The 24267-nt window shown below is 47.8% G+C and overlaps 1 protein-coding gene across 2 annotated transcripts in view; it reads right to left on the reverse strand.

Moving 5' to 3' along the window:
* Window positions 1-24267, reverse strand: part of MARK1 (microtubule affinity regulating kinase 1) — a 165594-nt gene that overhangs the window by 14704 nt on the left and 126623 nt on the right. For both annotated transcript variants that reach the window (XM_069768471.1, XM_069768472.1), the window contains exons 6-15: window positions 21105-21175; window positions 17399-17455; window positions 16101-16337; window positions 15330-15449; window positions 12246-12345; window positions 12049-12161; window positions 11063-11216; window positions 8256-8449; window positions 4778-4878; window positions 4079-4231 (exon numbers count right to left, since the gene is read on the reverse strand). In XM_069768471.1, the coding sequence (XP_069624572.1) occupies window positions 4079-4231; window positions 4778-4878; window positions 8256-8449; window positions 11063-11216; window positions 12049-12161; window positions 12246-12345; window positions 15330-15449; window positions 16101-16337; window positions 17399-17455; window positions 21105-21175 (1300 nt within the window). The remainder of the gene's footprint in view (window positions 1-4078; window positions 4232-4777; window positions 4879-8255; window positions 8450-11062; window positions 11217-12048; window positions 12162-12245; window positions 12346-15329; window positions 15450-16100; window positions 16338-17398; window positions 17456-21104; window positions 21176-24267) is intronic.

A 24267-nucleotide genomic window follows, 5' to 3' on the forward strand; every position in this document is an offset into this window, starting at 1 on the left:
GGAGACCATGGGGCAGATTGCTGGACACACTGGGGCAATACAGGAGACTATGGGGCAGATTGCTGGACACACTGGGGCAATACAGGAGACCATGGGGCAGATTGCTGGACACACTGGGGCAATACAGGAGACTATGGGGCAGAATGCTGGACACACTGGGGCAATACAGGAGACCATGGGGCAGATTGCTGGACACACTGGGGCAATACAGGAGACTATGGGGCAGATTGCTGGACACACTGGGGCAATACAGGAGACCATGGGGCAGATTGCTGGACACACTGGGGCAATACAGGAGACCATGGGGCAGATTGCTGGACACACTGGGGCAATACAGGAGACTATGGGGCAGATTGCTGGACACACTGGGGCAATACTGGAGACCATGGGGCAGAATGCTGGACACACTGGGGCAATACTGGAGACCATGGGGCAGAATGCTGGACACACTGGGGCAATACTGGAGACCATGGGGCAGATTGCTGGACACACTGAATACTGGAGACCATGGGGCAGAATGCTGGACACACTGGGGCAGTACAGGAGACTATGGGGCAGAATGCTGGACACACTGAATACTGGAGACCATGGGGCAGATTGCTGGACACACTGAATACTGGAGACCATGGGGCAGATTGCTGGACACACTGAATACTGGAGACCATGGGGCAGATCTCAGGACACATTGAGGCAATGCTGGAGACCCTGGGGCAGACTTCTGGACATACTGGGGCAATACTGGAGACCATGGGGCAGATTGCTGGACACACCGGGGCAATACTGGAGACCATGGGGCAGAATGCTGGACACACTGGGGCAATACAGGAGACCATGGGGCAGATTGCTGGACACACTGGGGCAATACTGGAGACCATGGGGCAGAATGCTGGACACACTGGGGCAGTACAGGAGACTATGGGGCAGAATGCTGGACACACTGGGGCAATACTGGAGACCCTGGGGCAGATTGCTGGACACACTGGGGCAATACTGGAGACCCTGGGGCAGATTTCTGGACACATTGAGGCAATGCTGGAGACCCTGGGGCAGACTTCTGGACACACTGGGGCAATGCTGGACACTGGGGCAGATTGCTGGACACACTGGGGGCAATATACTGGACACACTGGGGCAATGCTGGACACTGGGGGTAATATGCTGGACACACTGGGGCAGACTGCTGGACACACTGGGGAAAGGCTGGACACTGGGGCAGATTGCTGGACACACTGGGGGTAATATGCTGGACACACTGGGGCAGATTGCTGGACAACATGGGGGTAATATGCTGGACACACTGGGGCAGATTGCTGGACAACATGGGGGTAATATGCTGGACACACTGGGGGCAGGACTTGAGGCATGGGCAGAATGTAGATACGGGGCATGATTGGAGACACGGGGCAGGATTGGATCATGGGGCAGGACGGATACGATGGAGGCTGGTGGGGCAGGATGGGGAGATCATATGGGGTAGAATGGATACTCATGAGGGCAGGATACGACAACATATGGCTGGAGCCAGGAATGAGATAAACGGGGCCAGGGTGGGGAATATTATTACCATAGGGGATAATTAAGGGATATTGTTACTGCAGTGATGTATTTATTTTATTTTTTGAGTATACTGTTTTAAATGGGGGGGCGGTCCTGTTACTGTGCAGAGTGACACTATATCACCTTTTTTTCTTCATGTGGTGTAATGTAGAAGTTGTGAAAAATTAAGTAATGTGTTCTGCAAGCGGAGCTCGAGATAACTGTGTTATTTCCTGCAGAAACGAGTCCTGGCTGGAAGGAATGATGGCGGTCTGTGCTGGATGAAAGATGAAGGACTTCACCTAGAGACGTCACTGGTGAGTCAGTGTTACCTATACACTGACACTATACACTGTATACTATATAGAGGTCCTGTGTATAATGTCACCAGTGATCTCTGTATTACCTCTACACAGACACTGCATACTAAGTACAGATCTCCTGTGAATACTGGCACTTATGGTGATAGTATTGTGTTTTTTTTTTTATTACTGATCAGTATTGTAGTATTCAGTCACTATGTGGTGGTAATATGTGGTCTGGAAATGGTGCGGTGGTATTTGTCCCTTGTATGTAGTATTATTCGGTCACTATGTGGCCTGGTCATGGTGTGGTGGTATTAAGTCACAGGTGTGGCATGTGGGGGTGACACCATTAGGCCCAGTTTAAGTTCTACAAAACAGGAAAACCATTTTTGGTAACCTTTGTGTGTATTGAGCTGGGGGGGGGGGGGGGCGCCAAACTCGGGAACAGCCCCGGGCGGCAAAAGCTCTAGCTACGCCTCTGCCTCGGAGGTCAATCTTAGTAAACCAACTAGCCCCCTTAATCTGAGCAAACAAATCAGTAAGCAAAGGCAAGGGGTATTGGAATTTGACCGTGATCTTATTAAGAAGACGATAATCAATACAGGGTCTCAAGGAGCCCCTTAATCTGAGCAAACAAATCAGTAAGCAAAGGCAAGGGGTATTGGAATTTGACCGTGATCTTATTAAGAAGACGATAATCAATACAGGGTCTCAAGGAGCCATCCTTCTTAGCAACAAAAAAGAAACCCGCTCCCAATGGTGACGAAGAGGGCCGAATATGCCCCTTCTCCAAAGACTCCTTAACATAACTCCGCATGGCGGCATGCTCTGGCACAGACAGATTGAAAAGTCGGCCCTTAGGGAACTTACAACCAGGAATCAAGTTAATAGCACAATCACAGTCCCTGTGCGGAGGAAGGGAACTGGACTTGGGCTCATCAAATACATCCTGGAAATCCGACAAAAACTCAGGGACCTCAGAAGAGGAGGAAGAGGAAATTGACATCAAAGGAACGTCACTATGTACCCCTTGACAACCCCAACTAGTCACCGACATAGTTTTCCAATCCAGCACCGGATTATGTTCCTGTAACCATGGAAAACCCAGTACAACAACATCATGCAGGTTATGCAACACCAGAAAACGGCAATCTTCCTGATGTGCAGGAGCCATGTACATAGTCATCTGTGTCCAGCGGTGTAGCATCAATCTCCCTCAAAGGAATAGGGCTATGCAAAGGCTGCAAGGAAAAACCACAGCGCCTGGCGAATTCTAAGTCCATTAAGTTCAGGGCAGCGCCTGAATCCACAAATGCCATGACAGAAAAGGACGACAATGAGCAAATCAGGGTCACAGATAAGAGAAATTTAGGCTGTATAGTACTAATGGTAACAGACCTAGCGACTCTCTTAGTACGCTTAGGGCAATCAGAGATAACATGAGCAGAATCACCACAGTAAAAACACAGCCTATTCTGACGTCTGAATTCCTGCCGTTCTGTTCTAGTCAAAATCCTATCACATTGCATAGGTTCAGGACTTTGCTCAGAGGATACTGCCATATGGTGCACAGCTTTGCGCTGTATATAGAGGTGTTTTCAGACATTGTACAGGAGGAGGAGGTGAGCTGTGACATCACCTATTGCATATGGTGGATCCTGTGTTATCTACTGTATATAGAGGTGTTATCAGTCATTGTACAGGAGGAGGAGGTGAGCTGTGACATCACCTATTGTGAATGGTGGATCGTGTGTTATCTACTGTATATAGAAGTGTTATCAGTCATTGTACAGGAGGAGGAGGTGAGCTGTGACATCACCTATTGTGAATGGTGGATCGTGTTTTATCTACTGTATATAGAGGTGTTATCAGTCATTGTACAGGAGGAGGAGGTGAGCTGTGACATCACCTATTGTGAATGGTGGATCGTGTGTTATCTACTGTATATAGAAGTGTTATCAGTCATTGTACAGGAGGAGGAGGTGAGCTGTGACATCATCTATTGTGAATGGTGGATCGTGTTTTATCTACTGTATAAAGAGGTGATATCAGTCATTGTACAGGAAGTATGAGTCTAACAAAAAAGCCCCAGAGGTCAGTGTAAAAACAATATTACTATTTATTTTTTAATAAAGATTGTTTATATGAAAAAAAAACACCTCACAGCCTTACACAGACAGCAGTCATTTCTCAGCTCTGACACACTGTAACGCGTCTTCAGAAGTGAAAGTGAATACCTCGGCCGGAAGCCTTCTGTACCGTCTTTGATAGTAGGTAAGGTGACCTTAATGGGATGTCCTGAAGCTGACATTGACTTCTGGTGACGCGGTCGTGTGGCGGGGACTGCGGACCCCGTAGAGGATGTGCTGCCCGCAGACATCTCTGTTAAGCTGCAAAACAACCAGAACTCCCATTATCCTCAACGCTCCTTTCATCGTCATCCTAATGTTGGAAATGGCCGCTGTAGTAAATAATTGCATTTTACATGAATGAATAATTCTGATGCATCTTTTCATTCTAACTCTGCGCTGAAATTCCTCTTATTATAATCCTCCTAAGAACAAACAAAATGAGTTTTGAATAAAAGAAACGTTAAAATAACCAAGAAGAAATAGAAATAAGAGGGAGAAATAAAAACTATCTGCCGTGTAAGGGACATCGATGATAATTCCTGATGGCGGCCGATGATTATCTATGAGTAATGGTGTAATCGCCGTATGACAGCTCGGCTACAAGGAGAATCGAAAAAATCCTCCGCCTGACAGACCGTCATTGCCACCGCTACTCCATCAGCGCCCACAGATGAATCCACCACTACTGGGCAACGGCGAGCATGCCCACTTCTCCTACCGGGCCTAGATCCTTGTATTACAGCAATCACCCCATCTGTTCATCCTGAGCCCCCTGCTTCACACAGATCACACATGGCCACTCACCTGCTATCTTTCCCGTTCTGTACAGCGTTGAGTCTATCAGTAGTGCGTTCACAGACGTAAGTGTTTCTCCTCGTCATCCCGCTGCCGGGAAACAGGCTATTCTATAAGAGGACAAAAGACGCGGGGGGGTGAAGGAACCTCAGATGTGATAATGAGGGAATGTTCTACATGTGGCGGAAAGTGTCTGAGCGGAAAATGACCTGCAGTGCGGAAGAGTTTGTCAACTCTCTAAGTGTGAACGGATCCTAAGAAGTCCAAACTGGGCCAGAGAACCACTTGGGAGGGAGAGGCGGATGGAAGGAAAGAGGGAGGGAGGAAAGAGGGAGGGAGGGATGGAAAGAGGGAGGGAGGGATAGAATGAAATGGGGGAGGGATGGAAAGAGGGAGGGAGGAAAGAGGGAGGGATGGATGGATGGAAGAAAAGAGGGAGGGAGGGATGGAAGAAAAGAGGGAGGGAGGGATGGAAGAAAAGAGGGAGGGAGGGATGGAAGAAAAGAGGGAGGGAGGGAGGGATGGAAGAAAAGAGGGAGGGATGGAAGAAAAGAGGGAGGGAGGGATGGGAGAAATGAGGGAGGGATGGATGGATGGAAGAGGGAGGGAGGGATGGAAGAAAAGAGGGAGGGAGGGATGGAAGAAAAGAGGGAGGGAGGGAGGGATGGAAGAAAAGAGGGAGGGATGGAAGAAAAGAGGGAGGGAGGGATGGAAGAAAAGAGGGAGGGATGGAAGAAAAGAGGGAGGGAGGGATGGAAGAAAAGAGGGAGGGATGGAAGAAAAGAGGGAGGGAGGGATGGATGGAAGAAAAGAGGGAGGGATGGAAGAAAAGAGGGAGGGAGGGATGGAAGAAAAGAGGGAGGGAGGGATGGAAGAAAAGAGGGAGGGAGGGAGGGATGGAAGAAAAGAGGGAGGGATGGAAGAAAAGAGGGAGGGAGGGATGGAAGAAAAGAGGGAGGGAGGGATGGGAGAAATGAGGGAGGGATGGATGGATGGAAGAAAAGAGGGAGGGAGGGATGGAAGAAAAGAGGGAGGGAGGGATGGAAGAAAAGAGGGAGGGAGGGATGGAAGAAAAGAGGGAGGGATGGAAGAAAAGAGGGAGGGAGGGATGGAAGAAAAGAGGGAGGGATGGAAGAAAAGAGGGAGGGAGGGATGGAAGAAAAGAGGGAGGGAGGGATGGAAGAAAAGAGGGAGGGAGGGATGGATGGAAGAAAAGAGGGAGGGATGGAAGAAAAGAGGGAGGGATGGATGGATGGAAGAAAAGAGGGAGGGAGGGATGGAAGAAAAGAGGGAGGGAGGGATGGAAGAAAAGAGGGAGGGAGGGATGGAAAGAGAGAGGGAGGGATGGAAAGAGGGAGGGATGAAAGGAAAGAGGGAGGGATAGATGGAAAGAGAGAGGGAGGGATGGAAGGAAAGGGAGGGATAGAATAAAAAGGGGGAAGGATGGAAGGAAAGAGTGAGGGATAGGATGAAATGGGGGAGGGATGGAAGGAAAGAGAGAGGGATAGGATGGAAAGATAGGATGAAATGGGGGAGGGATGGAAGGAAAGAGGGAGGGATGGAAGGAAAGAGGGATGGAAGGAATGAGGGATGGAAGGAATGAGGGAGGGAGGAATAGGATGAAAAAGGAGGGACAGGATGAAATGGGGAGGGATAGGATGGAAAGGGGGAGAGAGGATGAAATAGGGGAGGGTGGAAGGAAAGAGGGAGGGAGGAATAGAAGGAAGGAGGGAGGGATGGAAGGAAGGAGGGAGAGATAGGATGGAAAGGGGGAAGGATAGGATGAAATAGGAAAGGGATGGAAGGAAATAGGGAGGGATGGAAGGAAAGAGGGAGGGACAGGAAGGAAAGGGGGAGATATAGGATGAAATAGGGGAGGGATGGAAGGAAAGAGGGAGGGAAAGAGGGAGGGATGGAAAGAAAGAGGGATGGAAGGAAAGAGGGAGGATGTAATGGAGGAGTGATAGGGTGGAACAGGAAGGGATGTGATGGAATGCGGGAGAGATAGGATGGAAAGGGGCAGGGATAGAAGGAAAGGGGCAGGGATAGGATGGAACGGGGAAGGATAGGATGGAAAGGGGGAGGGATAGGATGGAAAGGGGGAGGGATAGGATGGAAAGGAGGATGGATAGGATGGAAAGGGGGAGGGATAGGATGGAAAGGGGGAGGAATAGGATGGAAAGGGGGAGGGATAGGATGGAAAGGGCGAGGGATAGGATGGAACGGGGAAGGATAGGATGGAAAGGGGGAGGGATAGGATGGAAAGGGGTAGGGATAGGATGGAACGGGGAAGGATAGGATGGAAAGGGGGAGGGATAGGATGGAAAGAGGGAGGGGTGGAAAGGGGGAGGGTTAGTATGTAAGAACAGGGGGATAGGATGGAAAGGGGCAGGGATAGGATGGAATGCGGGAGAGATAGGATGGAACGGGGAAGGATAGAATGGAACGGGGAAGGATAGGATGGAAAGGGGGAGGGATAGGATGGAACGGGGAAGGATAGGATGGAAAGGGGGAGGGTTAGGATGGAAAGAGGGAGGGGTGGAAAGGGGGAGGGTTAGTATGTAAGAACAGGGGGATAGGATGGAAAGGGGCAGGGATGGAGGGAAAGGGGCACGGATAGGATGCAATGCGGGAGAGATAGGATGGAAAGGGGCAGGGATGGAAGGAAAGGGGCAGGGATAGGATGGAACGGGGAAGGATAGGATGGAAAGGGGGAGGGATAGGATGGAAAGGGGGAGGAATAGGATGGAAAGGGGGAGGGATAGGATGGAAAGGGGGAGGGATAGGATGGAAAGGGGGAGGAATAGGATGGAAAGGGGGAGGGATAGGATGGAAAGGGGGAGGGATAGGATGGAACGGGGAAGGATAGGATGGAAAGGGGGAGGGATAGGATGGAAAGGGGGAGGGATAGGATGGAACGGGGAAGGATAGGATGGAAAGGGGGAGGGATAGGATGGAAAGAGGGAGGAGTGGAAAGGGGGAGGGTTAGTATGTAAGAACAGGGGGATAGGATGGAAAGGGGCAGGGATGGAGGGAAAGGGGCAGGGATAGGATGGAATGCGGGAGAGATAGGATGGAAAGGGGCAGGGATGGAAGGAAAGGGGCAGGGATAGGATGGAAAGGGGGAGGGATAGGATGGAACGGGGAAGGATAGGATGGAAAGGGGGAGGGATAGGATGGAATGGGGGAGGGATAGGATGGAACGGGGAAGGCTAGGATGGAAAGGGGGAGGGATAGGATGGAACGGGGAAGTATAGGATGGAAAGGGGGAGGGATAGGATGGAAAGGGGGAGGGATAGGATGGAACGGGGAAGGATAGGATGGAAAGGGGGAGGGATATGATGGAAAGAAGGAGGGGTGGAAAGGGGGAGGGTTAGTATGTAAGAACAGGGGGATAGGAAAGAAGGAGGGGTGGAAAGGGGGAGGGTTAGTATGTAAGAACAGGGGGATAAGATGGAGGGATGGACGGATTAATCCTGTAACTTACGCTCGGGCCCGTCGTGGACTTCTTTCTCTCTGGACCTGCAAGGGGGCTAGCTGTCACCTCGCCTTTAGACCCCACTGTGGTGCTGCTGAGCTTGCGGGAGCCATTCTTGTCCCAGTCCTCTTTCTGCTCGCTTTCCACACTATTCGCCTGCCCTCGTTTAGTGTAGGACACGGATGGAGGGATGGACGGTCCGGCTATGGATGACATAAACTGACATCAATAATCTTTCTGGGACAATAAGATACATGTCCAATTAACATTAATGCTGGTGAAGTCCTTGAGATATTTTCCTGTCAATCTTCTCCTTCCATTTCCCTTTGGGGGAAAGCTGGGTGACAACCAATATGTCGGCCAATACGGTTCCTGTGAAGGTTTAAGATTTCGCGGGAGCATAGTGGATTGTGTAACTCGGCAAATTCGCCGTTTTGGGCACGGGAATAACATTTCATTTTTTCTTTTTCGGGAATTGCCGCATAAAATGAGCAAAGGAGAAAATTGAGATTCTTTGTCTCCAGTGAAGCACATGACAGTGTCCCAAGCTTCACTTCTGGGGAAAGGGTTAAGTATTGATCCTCCTAATGGACATGGCAGATGCTGCAATTAAGTCCCCCCACCAGTTCTCTCCTCCACCAGAAAACATTTATATCATACATCTATTCCTGGCGGACTCCATTATTTCAGGCTTTCACATGTGGCTTTCCTGACTGGTGATAATTATGAAATAATACAAATATTCTTTCATTTCTGCGTTATCCAAGAGGGAATGGTGGCCCGGAGGCAGTGTTCATCCTGAGCACCCTGGCTCACAACGAGAATGCCAGGACTGCATTGTGGTCCTATGATTGGCTATTTTCAGGATTCCCATTAAATGGAAAGATCTGCGCAAGCAAAGGTGGGAGATTATCCATTTAGGGATTCGCTTAGATCTGTGTAAAAATCGCTAAAAAAAAAAAAATCGCATTGCACTCTCACCAATGTTATTCAATGAGGCAATGCTCATCTGCAAGTTTTTCCTCACCAGGAATTGGGGTGAGGAAAAAAGTCACATCATGTTGCGAGTGGCCACGTAAAATGTCCAAGAGTCACCAATGCAAGTCAATGGATGCAAAACAAAAAAAATTGCAAGGCACACGGCCCATGCGAGTGCCATCCACTTTTTACACATCCATCTCAAGGGAAAACGAATATTTCGTGAGAAAAGTACAGTAAATTCACAGTCCGAACCGTCAGAATAGATATATAGAAATATGTCAGTGAGATATATAATCAGTGCAGTGTGTAGTTTTGTGTACTTGTATTTTAGATGATAAATAAATGAATGAATGAATGAATGAAAAAAAATGTTTTGTAGTCCTCCCTATTTTTACTAACCAGCTAAGGGAAAGCTGACAGCTGGGGGCTGGTGTTATTATTCTGGGAAGAAGCCAATATCCCTGGAGCTTCCCAGACTATTAATATCAACCCGCAGCTATCTGCTTAGCATTTACTGGTTATTACAAAGAGGAGACCCCCCCAAAAAATATGTGGGGTCCCTATTTTTAAAAACCAGCAAAGGCTAAGCAGATAGCGGTGGGCTGATATTAATAGTCTAGGAAGGGTCATGGATATTGGCCCCTACCCATACTAACAACATCAGCCCACAGCCAATTCTGGCTCTTAGCCTCGGCTCTTCCTGATTACCATAGTGCATTGGCAATCGGGGTAATGATTTTGGAGTTGATGTCAGCTGTGTAATGTCCACTGATATCAAGCCAAGGAGTTGGTAATGGAGAGGCGTCTATCAGACACCCCTATTACTAACTAAAGCAAAACTCATCACTGCAGTCGGCTTCTCACGCTACTCTCAGTGTGTTCTAGCGGACATTTCACAGCTGACATTAACCCCAAAACCATTACCTTGATTGTCAACACACCAGGGCAATCGGGAAGAGCCGAGGCTAAGCACCAGATTTGGCGCATCTAAAGGATCCGCCATTTCTGGGACAGCTGAGGTCTGGTGTTACTAGTCTGGGAAGGGGTAAATATCCATGACCCTTCTCAGACTATTAATATCAGCCCCTAGCTGTCTGCTTAGCCTTTGCTGGTTATTAAAAAAAAATGGGGGATCTCACATTATTATTTTTTTCGGTTCACCCCTTTTTAAAAACAAGTAAAGGTTATGCAGAGAGTTGGGGGCTGATATTAATAGGCTGGGAAGGTCCATGGATATTGGCCCCTTCCCATAATAATAAGACCAGCTCACAGCTATCTGCTTTCCCTTAGCTGGTTATTAAAAAAAAGGGGGGGATCCCATGCCATTTTTTTAATGAATTATTTAATAGATTAAATAAAGATAAAAACCCTTTAGTGCCACATGAAAGGCAATAAGGGGTAGTAGTTTATTATAAGTAGGGGGTTTGTGACATTAAATATCTACAGGATATCTATCCTATTTATGCTATCTATTGCTTTATTAGTTTGTAAAGTAGCTTTAAATTACATGGATAATTACAGTATGTAAACGATGATGTTAACAACGCGCAGCATACGGATGGATGTTAGAAGAGGAAAAAAATGTATGGCACCCGCCAACTTTTGCAGCTGACAATTTCAGTGAGTTTATATACGCAGATGTGAGCGAACCCTAATTGCACAAGTTTTTCTGCTGGATTTCCTTTTTTTCCCAACGTGGTCTCCTTAATTCATATCAGTGGGATTAAACATTCCTCCTGATTTTGGAAAGTGACAATGGCGACAATGCTGGCAGGCAAGAGACATGCAAAAAAAATATTGATAAAATATTGGGACGCTCTTAAAAAGGGACCCACCATGATCGCTGAACCGCCGCTGCTTCTGATTGGCGGAAATACTTCTCTGGACCTTCATGTGGGCAGGAGATGGCACGGAGCTATTGTTCAGGTCGCTGCTTGGCCGGGACCTCTGACACAGGTTACTACTGGAGAGAGATTCGCTGCCTTCAAACTGGAAGATAAAACGGGATTATTACAGTCTACCAAATCCTAAAAATATTAAGTGTGAACCGCGCCGATGTTCATGTTTTACAACGTCCCTAGAAAAAGTTAAAAAAGCTAAGTGGCGGCAGCTGGAATGGAGGTGTAGTACACCACAATGTCCTGCAGATGGCACTGTTGTACATGAAGAGAGACTAATGTCCCACTGACAACACTTCCTGGACGCGGGAAGGACGGCACAAGGATGGAGGGGATGATTACATTTGCATCGATTCTATTTCAATGTTCTTAGCCCTGATATCGGATAGGGATATCCCACCGTGCAATAAGACGGATGGAAGATGGATACAGACTCAAGATAGATAAAAAAAAATGGCAGCACTCCCGTTTCATAAAAATCATAAAAAAGTAAAATGGTATTTATTCCAAAAGTCCATATGCACACAGTCTTGGTAATGAGCCTTTTTCAAGTGAAGGTTCATCGCCAGCGAGGAAACGTTGGGTCCATGGACCCTGTATAAAGGTAATTTTTCACTTTTCTGGTATGGGAGTGCGGCCATTTTTTATTTTAAATATAAAAATAGTCCAGTGCAAGGGTGTCAAACTGCATTCCTCGAGGGCTGCAAACAGGTCATGTTTTCAGGATTTCCTTGTACTGCACAGGTGATAATTTAATCACCAACTCATTATTTGTGTAGGTGATTAAATTATCACCTGTGCAGTACAAGGAAATCCTGAAAACATGACCTGTTTGCGGCCCTCGAGGAATGCAGTTTGACACCCCTGGTCCAGTGTGTCTGGTTTGTAAAAAAAAAGTGAGGACGGACAGACGGATATTTTACCTCTGGAGGTTTCCTCCCCAGCAGGAGGTAAGTAGCCATCACTTCGTCATATTTCTGGCTGACCACAGCCTCGGTGATTTCCTCTCTAGAGAATCCCATCGTCACCATAACGTCTGCAAAATGAAAAAGAAAAACCTTGTAAAGCTGATATCCCGCACAACGCTGCGGATGTCTGCTCGCTCCGCCGCGTCGCCCACCTATCCTCTTCGTATCATTGTTATCCGGCTCCGGCTCGGTGTACGGCTTCAGCTCGTCGTCCTCGTAGCCGACGTTCATCCATCGATCCTTCATGATTTGCTGCGGAGAAAAGAAATCGTCTTCATCACATAAAGTCGCCATTAACGTACAGCTCTGATGTGAGCGGAGACCCCTACGTGATCTAGAGTGGAGTCAGCAGACCCCCTAACATAAATAGAGACCCCCAGCCAAGCCCCATACAGACTTCAGACAACCCCATATCTGCATGTAGGTGCCCTTAATGTATGTAGACCCCTCAATCTGCATGCGCCAGATCCCCCTCCCATCATATAAAACCCCCAAAGCCAGACTCCTTTATATCAGAACGGACCACCATATCGACAGACCCCCAGACTAAACCCACAATTGTACAGATCCCAAAATAAACCCCATGTAAGCAAACCCCAGACTACATCTCCCCTTTTATACAAGTCCTGCCTTCTACAGATCCTACACTGGACCCCCCATCTACAGTATATGTCCTCTAGACCAGAAACACGGAGACCCCCAACTCCAAGACAAAACTCCCCACCAATCTCAAAATCCTCCAGACCAGACCCCCATCTATATACACCTTAGGTCCTCTGCATAGGCACCCCGGACCGGACCCCCATATATACATTTTACAGTTCAGACCCCCAGCTCTACTGTATAGACCCCAGAAACATGTGTACACTCCCAGGCTAGACCCCTATCAATACATTTTTGCAGACCCCCTTTATACCCAACACAGATAAGAATTCCCCTCTTTATATTTTCAAGAATAGACCCCCCTTGTACAAGCATTCGACCAAATTCCCCATCTCTAAAGACCCAAGAATCCATATAGGGACCAAATATACCCCCAGATTCCGGAAAAGGACCCTCAGCTATGTGTACAGATCCCAGAGCAAACCCCTAGATACAAAACCAGAGTCCCTACAACAGCAATGGCTGTTGGGAGTTGTAGTTTCTCAAGAGCTGGAGAGACAAAGCTTGCTGATCCCTGCTGTAGTGCAAACCACCCTAAATATACAGACCCCCGACCCGAACCGATGCATACAGGGTCCGGACACCAGCCCAGAAGTGCAGGAGCGGGACGAGGGGAGAACATCTCGCAATCATTTATCCCAAGAGTCTCCCAGAACAGTTGTCAAAATAAAAACGGTGCAAGCAGTCGCAGGAAGAAACGTGTGCCAAATGTATGGACGAGCGCCATATGTGGGGGAAATCTGGGGATGGAGATGTAAGAGTATGCGCCTGCTCGCTTACACCACGTGCATTATGTGCCTGCTCCCTTACACCACGTGCATTATGTGCCTGCTCGCTTACACCCCGTGCATTATGTGCCTGCTCCCTTACACCACGTGCATTATGTGCCTGCTCGCTTACACCACGTGCATTATGTGACTGCTCGCTTACACCACGTGCATTATGTGCCTGCTCCCTTACACCACGTGCATTATGTGCCTGCTCGCTTACACCCCGTGCATTATGTGCCTGCTCCCTTACACCACGTGCATTATGTGCCTGCTCGCTTACACCACGTGCATTATGTGACTGCTCGCTTACACCACGTGCATTATGTGCCTGCTCGCTTACACCCCGTGCATTATGTGCCTGCTCCCTTACACCACGTGCATTATGTGCCTGCTCCCTTACACCACGTGCATTATGTGCCTGCTCGCTTACACCACGTGCATTATGTGCCTGCTCGCTTACACCACGTGCATTATGTGCCTGCTCCCTTACACCATGTGCATTATGTGCCTGCTCGCTTACACCACGTGCATTATGTGCCTGCTCCCTTACACCACGTGCATTATGTGCCTGCTCGCTTACACCACGTGCATTATGTGCCTGCTCCCTTACACCACGTGCATTATGTGCCTGCTCGCTTACACCACGTGCATTATGTGCCTTCTCCCTTACACCACATGCATTATGTGCCTGCTCGCTTACACCACGTGCATTATGTGCCTGCTCGCTTACACCACGTGCATTATGTGCCTGCTCCCTTACACCACATGCATTATGTGCCTGCTCGCTTACACCACGTGCATTATGTGCCTGCTCGCTTACACCACGTGCATTATGTGCCTGCTCCCTTACACCACGTGCATCATGTGCCTGGTCCCTTACACCACGTGCATTATGTGCCTGCTCCCTTACACCACGTGCATTATGTGCCTGCTCGCTTACACCACGTGCATTATGTGCCTGCTCCCTTACACCACGTGCATTATGTGCCTGCTCCTTTACACCACGTGCATTATGTACCTGCTCGCTTACACCACGTGCATTATGCGCCTGCTCCCTTACACCACGTGCATTATGCGCCTCTCGCTTACACCACGTGTACTATGCGCCTGCTCCCTTACACCACGTGTACTATGCGCCTGCTCGCTTACACCACGTGCATTATGTGCCTGCTCGCTAACACGTGCATTATGTGCCTGCTCCCTTACACCACGTGCATTATGTGCCTGCTCGCTTACACCACATGCATTATGTGCCTGCTCCCTTACACCACGTGCATTATGCGCCTGCTCGCTTACACCACATGCATTATGCGCCTGCTCCCTTACACCACATGTACTATGCGCCTGCTCGCTTACACCACATGCATTATGCGCCTCCTCGCTTAGACCACGTGCATTATACGCCTCCTCGCTTACACCACGTGTACTATGCGCCTGCTCGCTTACACCACATGCATTATGCGCCTGCTCCCTTACACCACGTGTACTATGCGCCTGCTCCCTTACACCATGTACATTATGTGTCTGCTCACTTACACCACGTGCATTATGCACCTGCTCGCTTACACCACGTGTACTATGCTCCTGCTCCCTTACACCCCGGGCATTATGTGCCTGCTCGCTTACACCCCGGGCATTATGTGCCTGCTCACTTACACCACGTGCATTATGCACCTGCTCGCTTACACCACGTGTACCATGCGCCTGCTCGCTTACACCCCGGGCATTATGTGACAGGAGTTTCTGTAGTAGTGATGGAGGAGTGACTTTGATCAGCAGTCGGGGTGTCTGTCAGTGACTTACTTCTAGGCTGCCTCGCTTCACAGGATTCAGTACAAGCAGTTTCTTGAGAAGATTTTCACAGTCCGTGGACATGTAAAAGGGTATACGGTACTTTCCTCGCAGGACTCGCTCCCGTAGTTCCTAAAATACAGAAAGTGTCACATTATCGCAGATGAGGAAAACAAGGACATAGAAGACTGGGAATCTGACAGATGTCATTTCCCTTTCCCAAGAACGGATCACGTGCGCTGCCTCACTAGTCCGACTCCGTGGGATTGATGGAGGGAGCTGAGCAGCCATGTGCGGGTCCTTAGAGAACAGAGATGCAGTGGGCCCTCCATCCATCCATCCATCCATCCATCCATCCCACTATCCGCTAAGACCCCCCACTTATCCTGAGGGCACAGGAAACTCCGCACTGGTCTAGCGCTGCTTCCACGTGCATGGGCCCGGATCCAATTCCCTGCACAGCAAAGAGGGTGGAAGCACGACTGTGCAGGGACCTGTAGCCGGGCACTGGGAAGATACCCTTTATTCCTACCACTGCGGCCCCTTCATTCTCTGAATCAGAGGGGATCCCATAAATTGAATCCTCCCAGATGCCATATCCTACGCATATGCCACCACTTTATACCATGACGTGGACGGACAACCCCTTTAAGAAGTTGACACTAATCCGTAGGATTCCTCTTCAGATGACCAGGTATGGTCGGCCTGCGGAGCTCCTCCATATTCTGCAGCACCAAACCCTGCTCCACCTGTCCCCCCTTATTCCTCACCCGCCTCCCTCACCTTTAAGTTCTGTCCATCAAAGGGTAAAGAGCCGCTGACCAGTGTGTAGAGGATGACCCCCAGACTCCACACGTCCACCTCAGGCCCGTCGTACTTCTTTCCCTGGAAAAGTTCCGGTGCAGCATACGGGGGGCTCCCGCAAAACGTGTCCAGCTTGTTCCCGATGGTGAACTCGTTGCTGAAGCCAAAGTCGGCAATCTTGATATTCATGTCGGCGTCGAGGAGGAGGTTTTCAGCCTGTCCAGAGAAGATCATTAATGTGTCAGAAACAGCGCCACTCTTGTCCACAGGCAGTGTCTGGTACTGCAGCTCCATAGCCAACACAAACTTTTCTGGCACCAGTTTTAAAGGGGATACCCAGATGATTAGCCGACATATAAGGGGGTCTACCGACTCCTTTTCACCACCACCCCCCAATACCATCTGTTATGATGGGACATTTTGAATTTCTCCGTGAGTTTTGTTCACTTCTCTTTCCTTGTGTGTTTAGGGGTCAGGAGCAATAGTTACTGAAGGTGCACGGGTACCGTAAAGGGTTTGTCTAGTAGTAAGCGACTGATGACCAAGCCTTAGGATAGCCTCATCTTCATCAGATCGATGGGGGACCGACAACCGACACCCCAATAATGATCAACTTAGTGGTCGTTCTTGGTACTACAGCTCAGCGCTTATTAAACTTAATTAGCTGCAGTACCAAGAATGACCACTAGATGGTGCACTGTTCCAATATAATTATACAGAAGGGCTGGATGGAACTGAGGCCCCAATATTGCACAGGCCTTTGTGCAGATGCCCCATTTGCCTTCCCTATAATTCGGTACTTGCAAAAAAAAACAACTCTCGCCACCAAGTATTTTACCATCTAAGCCAGACTGGAGGGGGAGATATTTATACCAATGCTTCCTGCTTGGATGCAACTCGCAGTATCAGGACTATACTACATGCTGCTATGGAAACTGTCATATAGCCGCATAACTGGTTATAATGTCTTTATAGAACAAAAATCATACTACAATAATGGAAATATTCAAAGGGATGTCTAATAATTGTGCTATTTACGCATAGGATAAATAGATTATACAATGGATGTTCTTTTTGAGTCTAAAATGAATAAAATAGGTAAAAAATATATATAATTTGTGTCCTGCAGTCTGAACAGTCACCACCAGAGGGAGCTCCTGCATCACGTCTCTATAATAAACAGCTAAAGACATAAAGTAAAATAAAAAAAAACAACTTAACATAGTAAAAGTACAAGGAAAACCCGTAAAAATCACGAGACAAAAAAAAATAATTACCTTTAAATCTCGATGCACAATACACTTCTGGTGGCAATACTGCACGGCAGACACGATCTAAACAAAAGAGGTAAAGGAAACAGTCAGCATGAAGGTATTTTACCATTATCACATTCATGGGCGAGATTTAATAAAACCGGAGCAATGGACAAGTGGAGTTAGTGCCAATAGCAACAACTAGATTACGTTATCATAAGAAAAATGAGAGGGCTGTTCCAAAATCGGGATAGGTGATAAGTTTTGATTTTGGAACAATCCCTAAGAAAAGTAGGTGCACCACCGCCGCCCCTGGGCCCGGCTCTCCAGTGGCATCTTTGCCTGCAAAGGCCTGTTACTACAGCTCGGGACCATCCCAGTAACAGTATTAGAAAATCTTGGCGTCCTTCTTTCAAAAACAGCGCCACTTCTGTCTACAGGCTGTGTCCGGTATTGCAGCTGAACTCCACCGAAGCAAATGGGGTTATGGTAACCCCTCATAAGTAGAAAATGTCTTGAATAAAGGGAGGAGGCCTCTGATAACGCTGCAGTCTCTTTTGACAGCGGCAATTGAGAGGTTAAACAGCTGAGATTGGAGATTTCTAAGAGCTTGGCTGTCATCTGCCGGTCGACCACCAACTCCAGGGTGGATAATGGAGTCATTCTTCAGGAAGAGGGGGCCTTTTTAATCACGTTCCAATCTCTTTTGACAGCGCCAATCAAGGGAACAAACAGCCAAGATCGGAGATTTCTCTGATCCCGGCCGTTAGAGAATGAACTAGGCTGTCATCAACCAGTCAATCGCCAACTCCAGGGTTGGTAACTGGGCAGCACTTATTCTACAGGAGGCCTCCTCGATCAATCTCTAGTTTCTCTTAATGGCGGCAATCAGAGGGCTAAGCAGCCAAGATCGGAGATTTCTCTGATCCCTGCCATTAGAGTATGAACTAGGCGGTCATCAGCCAGTTAATCGCCAACTCCAGGGTGGGTAACCGGGCAGCACTTATTCTACAGGAGGCCTCCTTGATCAATCTCTAGTTTCTCTTAATGGCGGCAATCAGAGGGCTAAGCAGCCAAGATCGGAGATTTCTCTGATCCCTGCCATTAGAGAATGAACTAGGCGGTTATCAGCCAGTCAATCGCCAACTCCAGGGTTGGTAACCGGGCAGCACTTATTCTACAGGAGGCCTCTTTGATCAAGCTCTAGTTTTTCTTATTGGCGGCAATCAGAGGGCTAAGCAGCCGAGATCGGAGATTTCTCTGATCCCGGCCGTTAGAGACTGAAAAAGGCGGTCATCAGCCAGTCAATCGCCAACTCCAGGGTGGGTAACTGGGCAGCACTTATTCTACAGGAGGCCTCCTTGATCAACCTCTAGTTTCTCTTAATGGCGGCAATCAGAGGGCTAAGCAGCCGAGATCGGAGATTTCTCTGATCCCGGCCGTTAGAGAATGAAAAAGGCGGTCAAAAGCCAATCGATCGCCAACTCCAGGGTGGGTAACCGGGCAGCACTTATTCTACAGGAGGCCTCTTTGATCAAGCTCTAGTTTCTCTTAATGGCGGCAATCAGGGGGCTAAGCAGCCGAGATCGGAGATTTCTCTGATCCCGGCCTTTAGAGAATGAAAAATGCGGTCATCAGCCAGTCAATCGCCAACTCCAGGGTGGGTAACTGGGCAGCACTTATTCTACAGGAGGCCTCCTTAATCAAGCTCTAGTTTCTCTTAATGGCGGCAATCAGAGGGCTAAGCAGCCAAGATCGGAGATTTCTCTGATCCCGGCCATTAGAGAATGAACTATGCGGTCATCAGCCAATCGATCGCCAACTCCAGGGTGGGTAACCGGGCAGCACTTATTCTACAGGAGGCTTCCTTGATCAAGCTCTAGTTTTTCTTAATGGCGGCAATCAGAGGGCTAAGCAGCCGAGATCGGAGATTTCTCTGATCCCTGCCAATACAGGAGACCGCCGATCACAGACTCCAGGGTGGGCAAACGAGCCGCACTTATTCTGCTTTGTCATAAGAGGGAAGTCTGTTTCATTATGCCGCAGTCTCTTTTAATGGTGGCTAATTGATGGGATATACAGCCGAGACTAGAGATTTCTCTGACCCCCGCCATTGGAGCAGGAGCTCGGCCGTCATCTGTTGATCACCAGTTCCAGGGTGTATAACCGGGCAGTACTTATTCAACTCTGCCACCAATACGAGGCCTCTGTGATCACCCTGCAGTCTCTCTTGATGGCGTCAATCGAGGGGATAAACAGCCGAGATTGGAGATTTCTCTGATCCCTGACATTAGAAGAGATAAGCTGTCGGCAGATAACAGATCACAGACTCCAGGGTGGACAACCGAGCCGTCCCTACTCTACTCCGCCATAAGCAGGAGGCCCGATTCATTATTCTGCAGTCTCCCATAAAGGAGGCAAGAGAGGGGCTAAACGGCCGAGATTAGAGGGGTCTCTGATCTCCGCCATTAGAGCAGGAGCTCGGCTGTCACGGGTGAACGCCTGTGCCATAAAGGAATGGTGCAAAAGAATAGGGCCAGTATCAGCCGCCATAACATGGCAGATTTAGGGCACACAACGCTGGGTCTATGAAAAGGATGCTGGCATCAGGATCTTGTGGCACTGGCAGATATTTTCCCCATACGAGATTGTCAGCGGCCAAATTGCAGTAAGCGAGGAAAGTATACGGGCAACAGAAAGCGGCTAATGATGGCGCTGATCCTGAGAGTTCACTGCGTGACGGGTATTTATAGGCTTCACCCCTGCAGAATGCCAACAGCTGCCGCTCCGCACCAGCCGAGCAGCGCCGGGATCTAGTGCACGAACCGGCCCTGCTGGAAAATAATTCACTGGGGGGGAAGAGGATTTTCCATTTATGCACTGCTGGTGAATACTGGGTTAACCCCTGCACTGCCACGTGCCTAGAACACATCAATTGCTCCGTTCACCTCCAGAGCTGTTTTGGAAAAACCTTCTATATACTCGTCGTCAGCGTTGGATCGGTGACGGTCCAGTTGGCAGCACCACTGACGGACTGGACGCAGGTCGACTTGATCCGAATACCTGATTAGGAGACCCGTGGGCGGTGCGGACATCGGGGTCCGTGTTCGGACATTGTTTCACTGCGTCCTGACTTTTTTCCACCGACAGCAGATGCCAGGGATCGGGCATGTTGGATTTCATGCCCAATCCTTTGTTCATGTTGCATTCCCTGCGCCTGTCGACTCCACGGACGGGCGTGCGCTCTGCCTGGCGGATTTTGGTTTTATTGTGCTTGTTGCAATTTTTTTTTCTTTCCTAAATTGTGCCATTGACTATCACGGGGTCCGTGTATTACAGCCGCATGAATTGGCCCCAACGGGGATAAGAGGATGTAGTTATTAGCTCGGCTCAGCTACATCTGGCTTCAATGTAGCAGTATCCAGAGATCAGAGCACAGGGGCTGAACTTCTTGGAAATGACATGAGAAGGCAATTAGCCATCCTACGTCGCTCGCGCGGCCATGTTCCCGACGTCAGTGCGGAAGCCGGAGCCGTTCTGCGCACCAGCGAAGGAAACCAAGTGCCTAAAAATAACTCCCATCCCCGAATATCACTACCCCCCACCGCCACCTTATTATACCCAGCGAGTCATACGCCGAGGCTAATGCAGAGCAGACCACCTGGAAAACCACCAGGCGAAAAAAGACGTCACTCACGACTATAAATAGCCGCTTCTTTTCCTTCTTTACCTGCCTAAATTTCGCCCGCGCCTCCTTCTCCTTCATCCTCCCGTGGGCCACTAAATAATCAAACACTTCGCCTGCAAGAAATAAACACATTTATTACACACGGGTCAGGACTGGGCATGCTCAGTGCAATTCATAAGGATGAAAAATACAGTGTGAACTGGTGGAGGGCAGCGTTAAACCCCAAGCTGCTGCAGCAGCAGCAACACATTTAATTTTTTTTTTTTAATTTTTTAACCCAGAAAATGAAATTTTCACATTATTAAACATCCTGGATTGTTATTTAAAGGGACTCTGTCAGCTCAAATTGGCGGGATATTAAAATGATTTCTTACCGGTCAGATGGGCGGCGTATCCTCTTACCCGCGCACTATGTCCCGGAAGTATTTAGCTGTGTTCCGGGACATAGTGCGCGGGCGCATGCGCAGTAATGCTTTTTAGCTTTGCCCACAGTAGGGCAAAGCATACTGCCCGTGCGCCACCGAAGACTACATGGCGCACGCACCAACTATGGTGCATGCATACTCTTATTCCCGAAAATAATGCGGAAAACAGGGACAGACGGGGTGGAGAAATAAAGAGGATACGCCGCCCATCTGACCGGTAAGAAATCATTTTAATATCCCGCCAATTTGAGCTGACAGAGTCCCTTTATAAATAATAAAAAAAATTAGTTATATATCAAACTGACAGAATGAATAAAATCAGACAGAGGCTCATGTTAGCTTTAAACAGTAATAAATATAATAATTTAATATATAAACTACTATACAGTAATAAAAGATCATAAAACACAATAAGCAAAATAGAAGTAAAAAAAAAATATATATATATATATATATAGTGTAGATAGATAGAAAACAACCTGACAACAACTGTTTAATTTCCCTACAGCAGCCCCGCAGGAAGAATGAAGTATTACAAGTTTCCTCCAAACCAGGGGAACTTTTTGTGACTGTTCTAAGTTGGTAGAGGATCTCTTTTTTATGTAAGGGATACTAGTCAGCTCAAGTTATCACTCATCTTTAGGATAGGTGGTAACTACATGATTAGTGGAGGGCCAGCCACTGAGACCCCAAATGGAGGGAAGTGTGCATGCTTGTCTGCTATGTCGTTGAAACAGGGGGATTTTTGTGCCCTTTTCTGGCTTTCGGTGAAGGCCTCAGGAGTCAGATACCCCCTACACACACACACACACACTTACCAGGGAGACTTGTCGACAGTCTCATGTGTACGGGGGTCTCCAGACTCCCTTCCGAAGGATGATGTTGAGGGGAGAGGGGGAATCGACGGTTGAAATTTTGATGCCCGATCCTTCCATTTTTAAGGGGTTTCACCCCAGCCTGTGAGCGCTCTACCGAGGGAGAGCTGAGGGAGGGAGCAGTCTGCCTATTTTATGGGTCCAGACGACTTAAAGTGTCATTTCCCCAATGCTTGTGTATGAGTTACGTCTTAAAGGGAACCTGTCACCCTAAAAATCGCGGGTGAGGTAAGCCCACCGGCATCAGGGGCTTATCTACAGCATCCGACCTGACCAGCAGCGGGACCGCCCCTGGGTGAGTATAATCTACATAGTAATAATAATAAATAATAATAATAAATAATAATAGTAACATAGTAACATAGTTAGTAAGGCCAAAAAAAGACATTTGTCCATCCAGTTCAGCCTATATTCCATCATAATAAATCCCCAGATCTACGTCCTTCTACAGAACCTAATAATTGTATGATACAATATTGTTCTGCTCCAGGAAGACATCCAGGCCTCTCTTGAACCCCTCGACTGAGTTCGCCATCACCACCTCCTCAGGCAAGCAATTCCAGATTCTCACTGCCCTAACAGTAAAGAATCCTCTTCTATGTTGGTGGAAAAACCTTCTCTCCTCCAGACGCAAAGAATGCCCCCTTGTGCCCGTCACCTTCCTTGGTATAAACAGATCCTCAGCGAGATATTTGTATTGTCCCCTTATATACTTATACATGGTTATTAGATCGCCACACAGTCGTCTTTTTTCTAGACTAAATAATCCTAATTTCGCTAATCTATCTGGGTATTGTAGTTCTCCCATCCCCTTTATTAATTTTGTTGCCCTCCTTTGTACTCTCTCTAGTTCCATTATATCTAACGTCTTTTTCTCCTCTTTCAGGTAACATCGGGGGCTTATCTACAGCATTCCAGAATGCTGTAGATAAGCCCCTGATGCCGGTGGGCTTACCTCACCCGCGATTTTCGGGGTGACAGGTTCCCTTTAAGGGGCCACTAAAAAATGTTTCTTATCTCTACTTACTGTGCAGTTGAAAGCAGTCTATTGTTCCCTGTTAGCAGCCGCTCTGTTGCCTGTACAAAGTCTGTGAACATCCGGTAATATTGATATAAGTTGTCAATAATATCCGCAGACCTTGTGTTAGAAACTCGCGGGACGCGATGATGGCGTCATGTGCCGATGAACCATTAATCACCGTTCTTACGCTGGAGGCGATAACCAGCAGCGGCGGGATCCAATGTCCTGGGAAACGCTGATGCAGCGGTAACGTGATAGGGGATGAAGTGATTGGCTTGGAATCCAACTTCTGGCCGATTACGTAGCTGGACACGACCGCTGCCAAAATCGCCATTAAACCTATACAGTCCAATTAAGTAAAAACTCTTGATGTCACCACTATTTAAGACTTTGCCAGAACACAACGTACTTTTATCAGCTGCTTAACCCCACTACGACCGGGTGATTTTCCATTGTTTCTTTTTATTCCTTTTCTTCTACGAGACGACTTTTTAATCTTTGACAATTATATTTCTTTAGAACTTTAAACATGATTTTTTTTTACATGATTTTTTTTTTTTTTGAGAAGGTGTAACTTTTGATTTTTCCGTAACTAGAGCTGTGTGAGGACTTTTTAGCCTGTCCAGGTGATGTTTTTTTTATCAATATCTATTTTTAAGTTTTGAGGTTTTTTTGGGGTGAAGTTTGGCAGTCGAAAAAAATGACAATATTGTTGTTTCTATTTTTTTTCTTTTTTTTGGCCTTTAACATATGGTTTAAAAAGGTTATTATTGTGATACAGATGATTTTTATTTATATTTGTTATTTTTGTATTTATTTACTTCAACATTTTTATATTTCTATTATTATTATTATTACTATTATTAATATTTTATTTTTTAGTC

This window comes from Ranitomeya imitator, chromosome 5, assembly GCF_032444005.1.
Source record: "Ranitomeya imitator isolate aRanImi1 chromosome 5, aRanImi1.pri, whole genome shotgun sequence".
Classification (NCBI taxonomy): domain Eukaryota; kingdom Metazoa; phylum Chordata; class Amphibia; order Anura; family Dendrobatidae; genus Ranitomeya; species Ranitomeya imitator.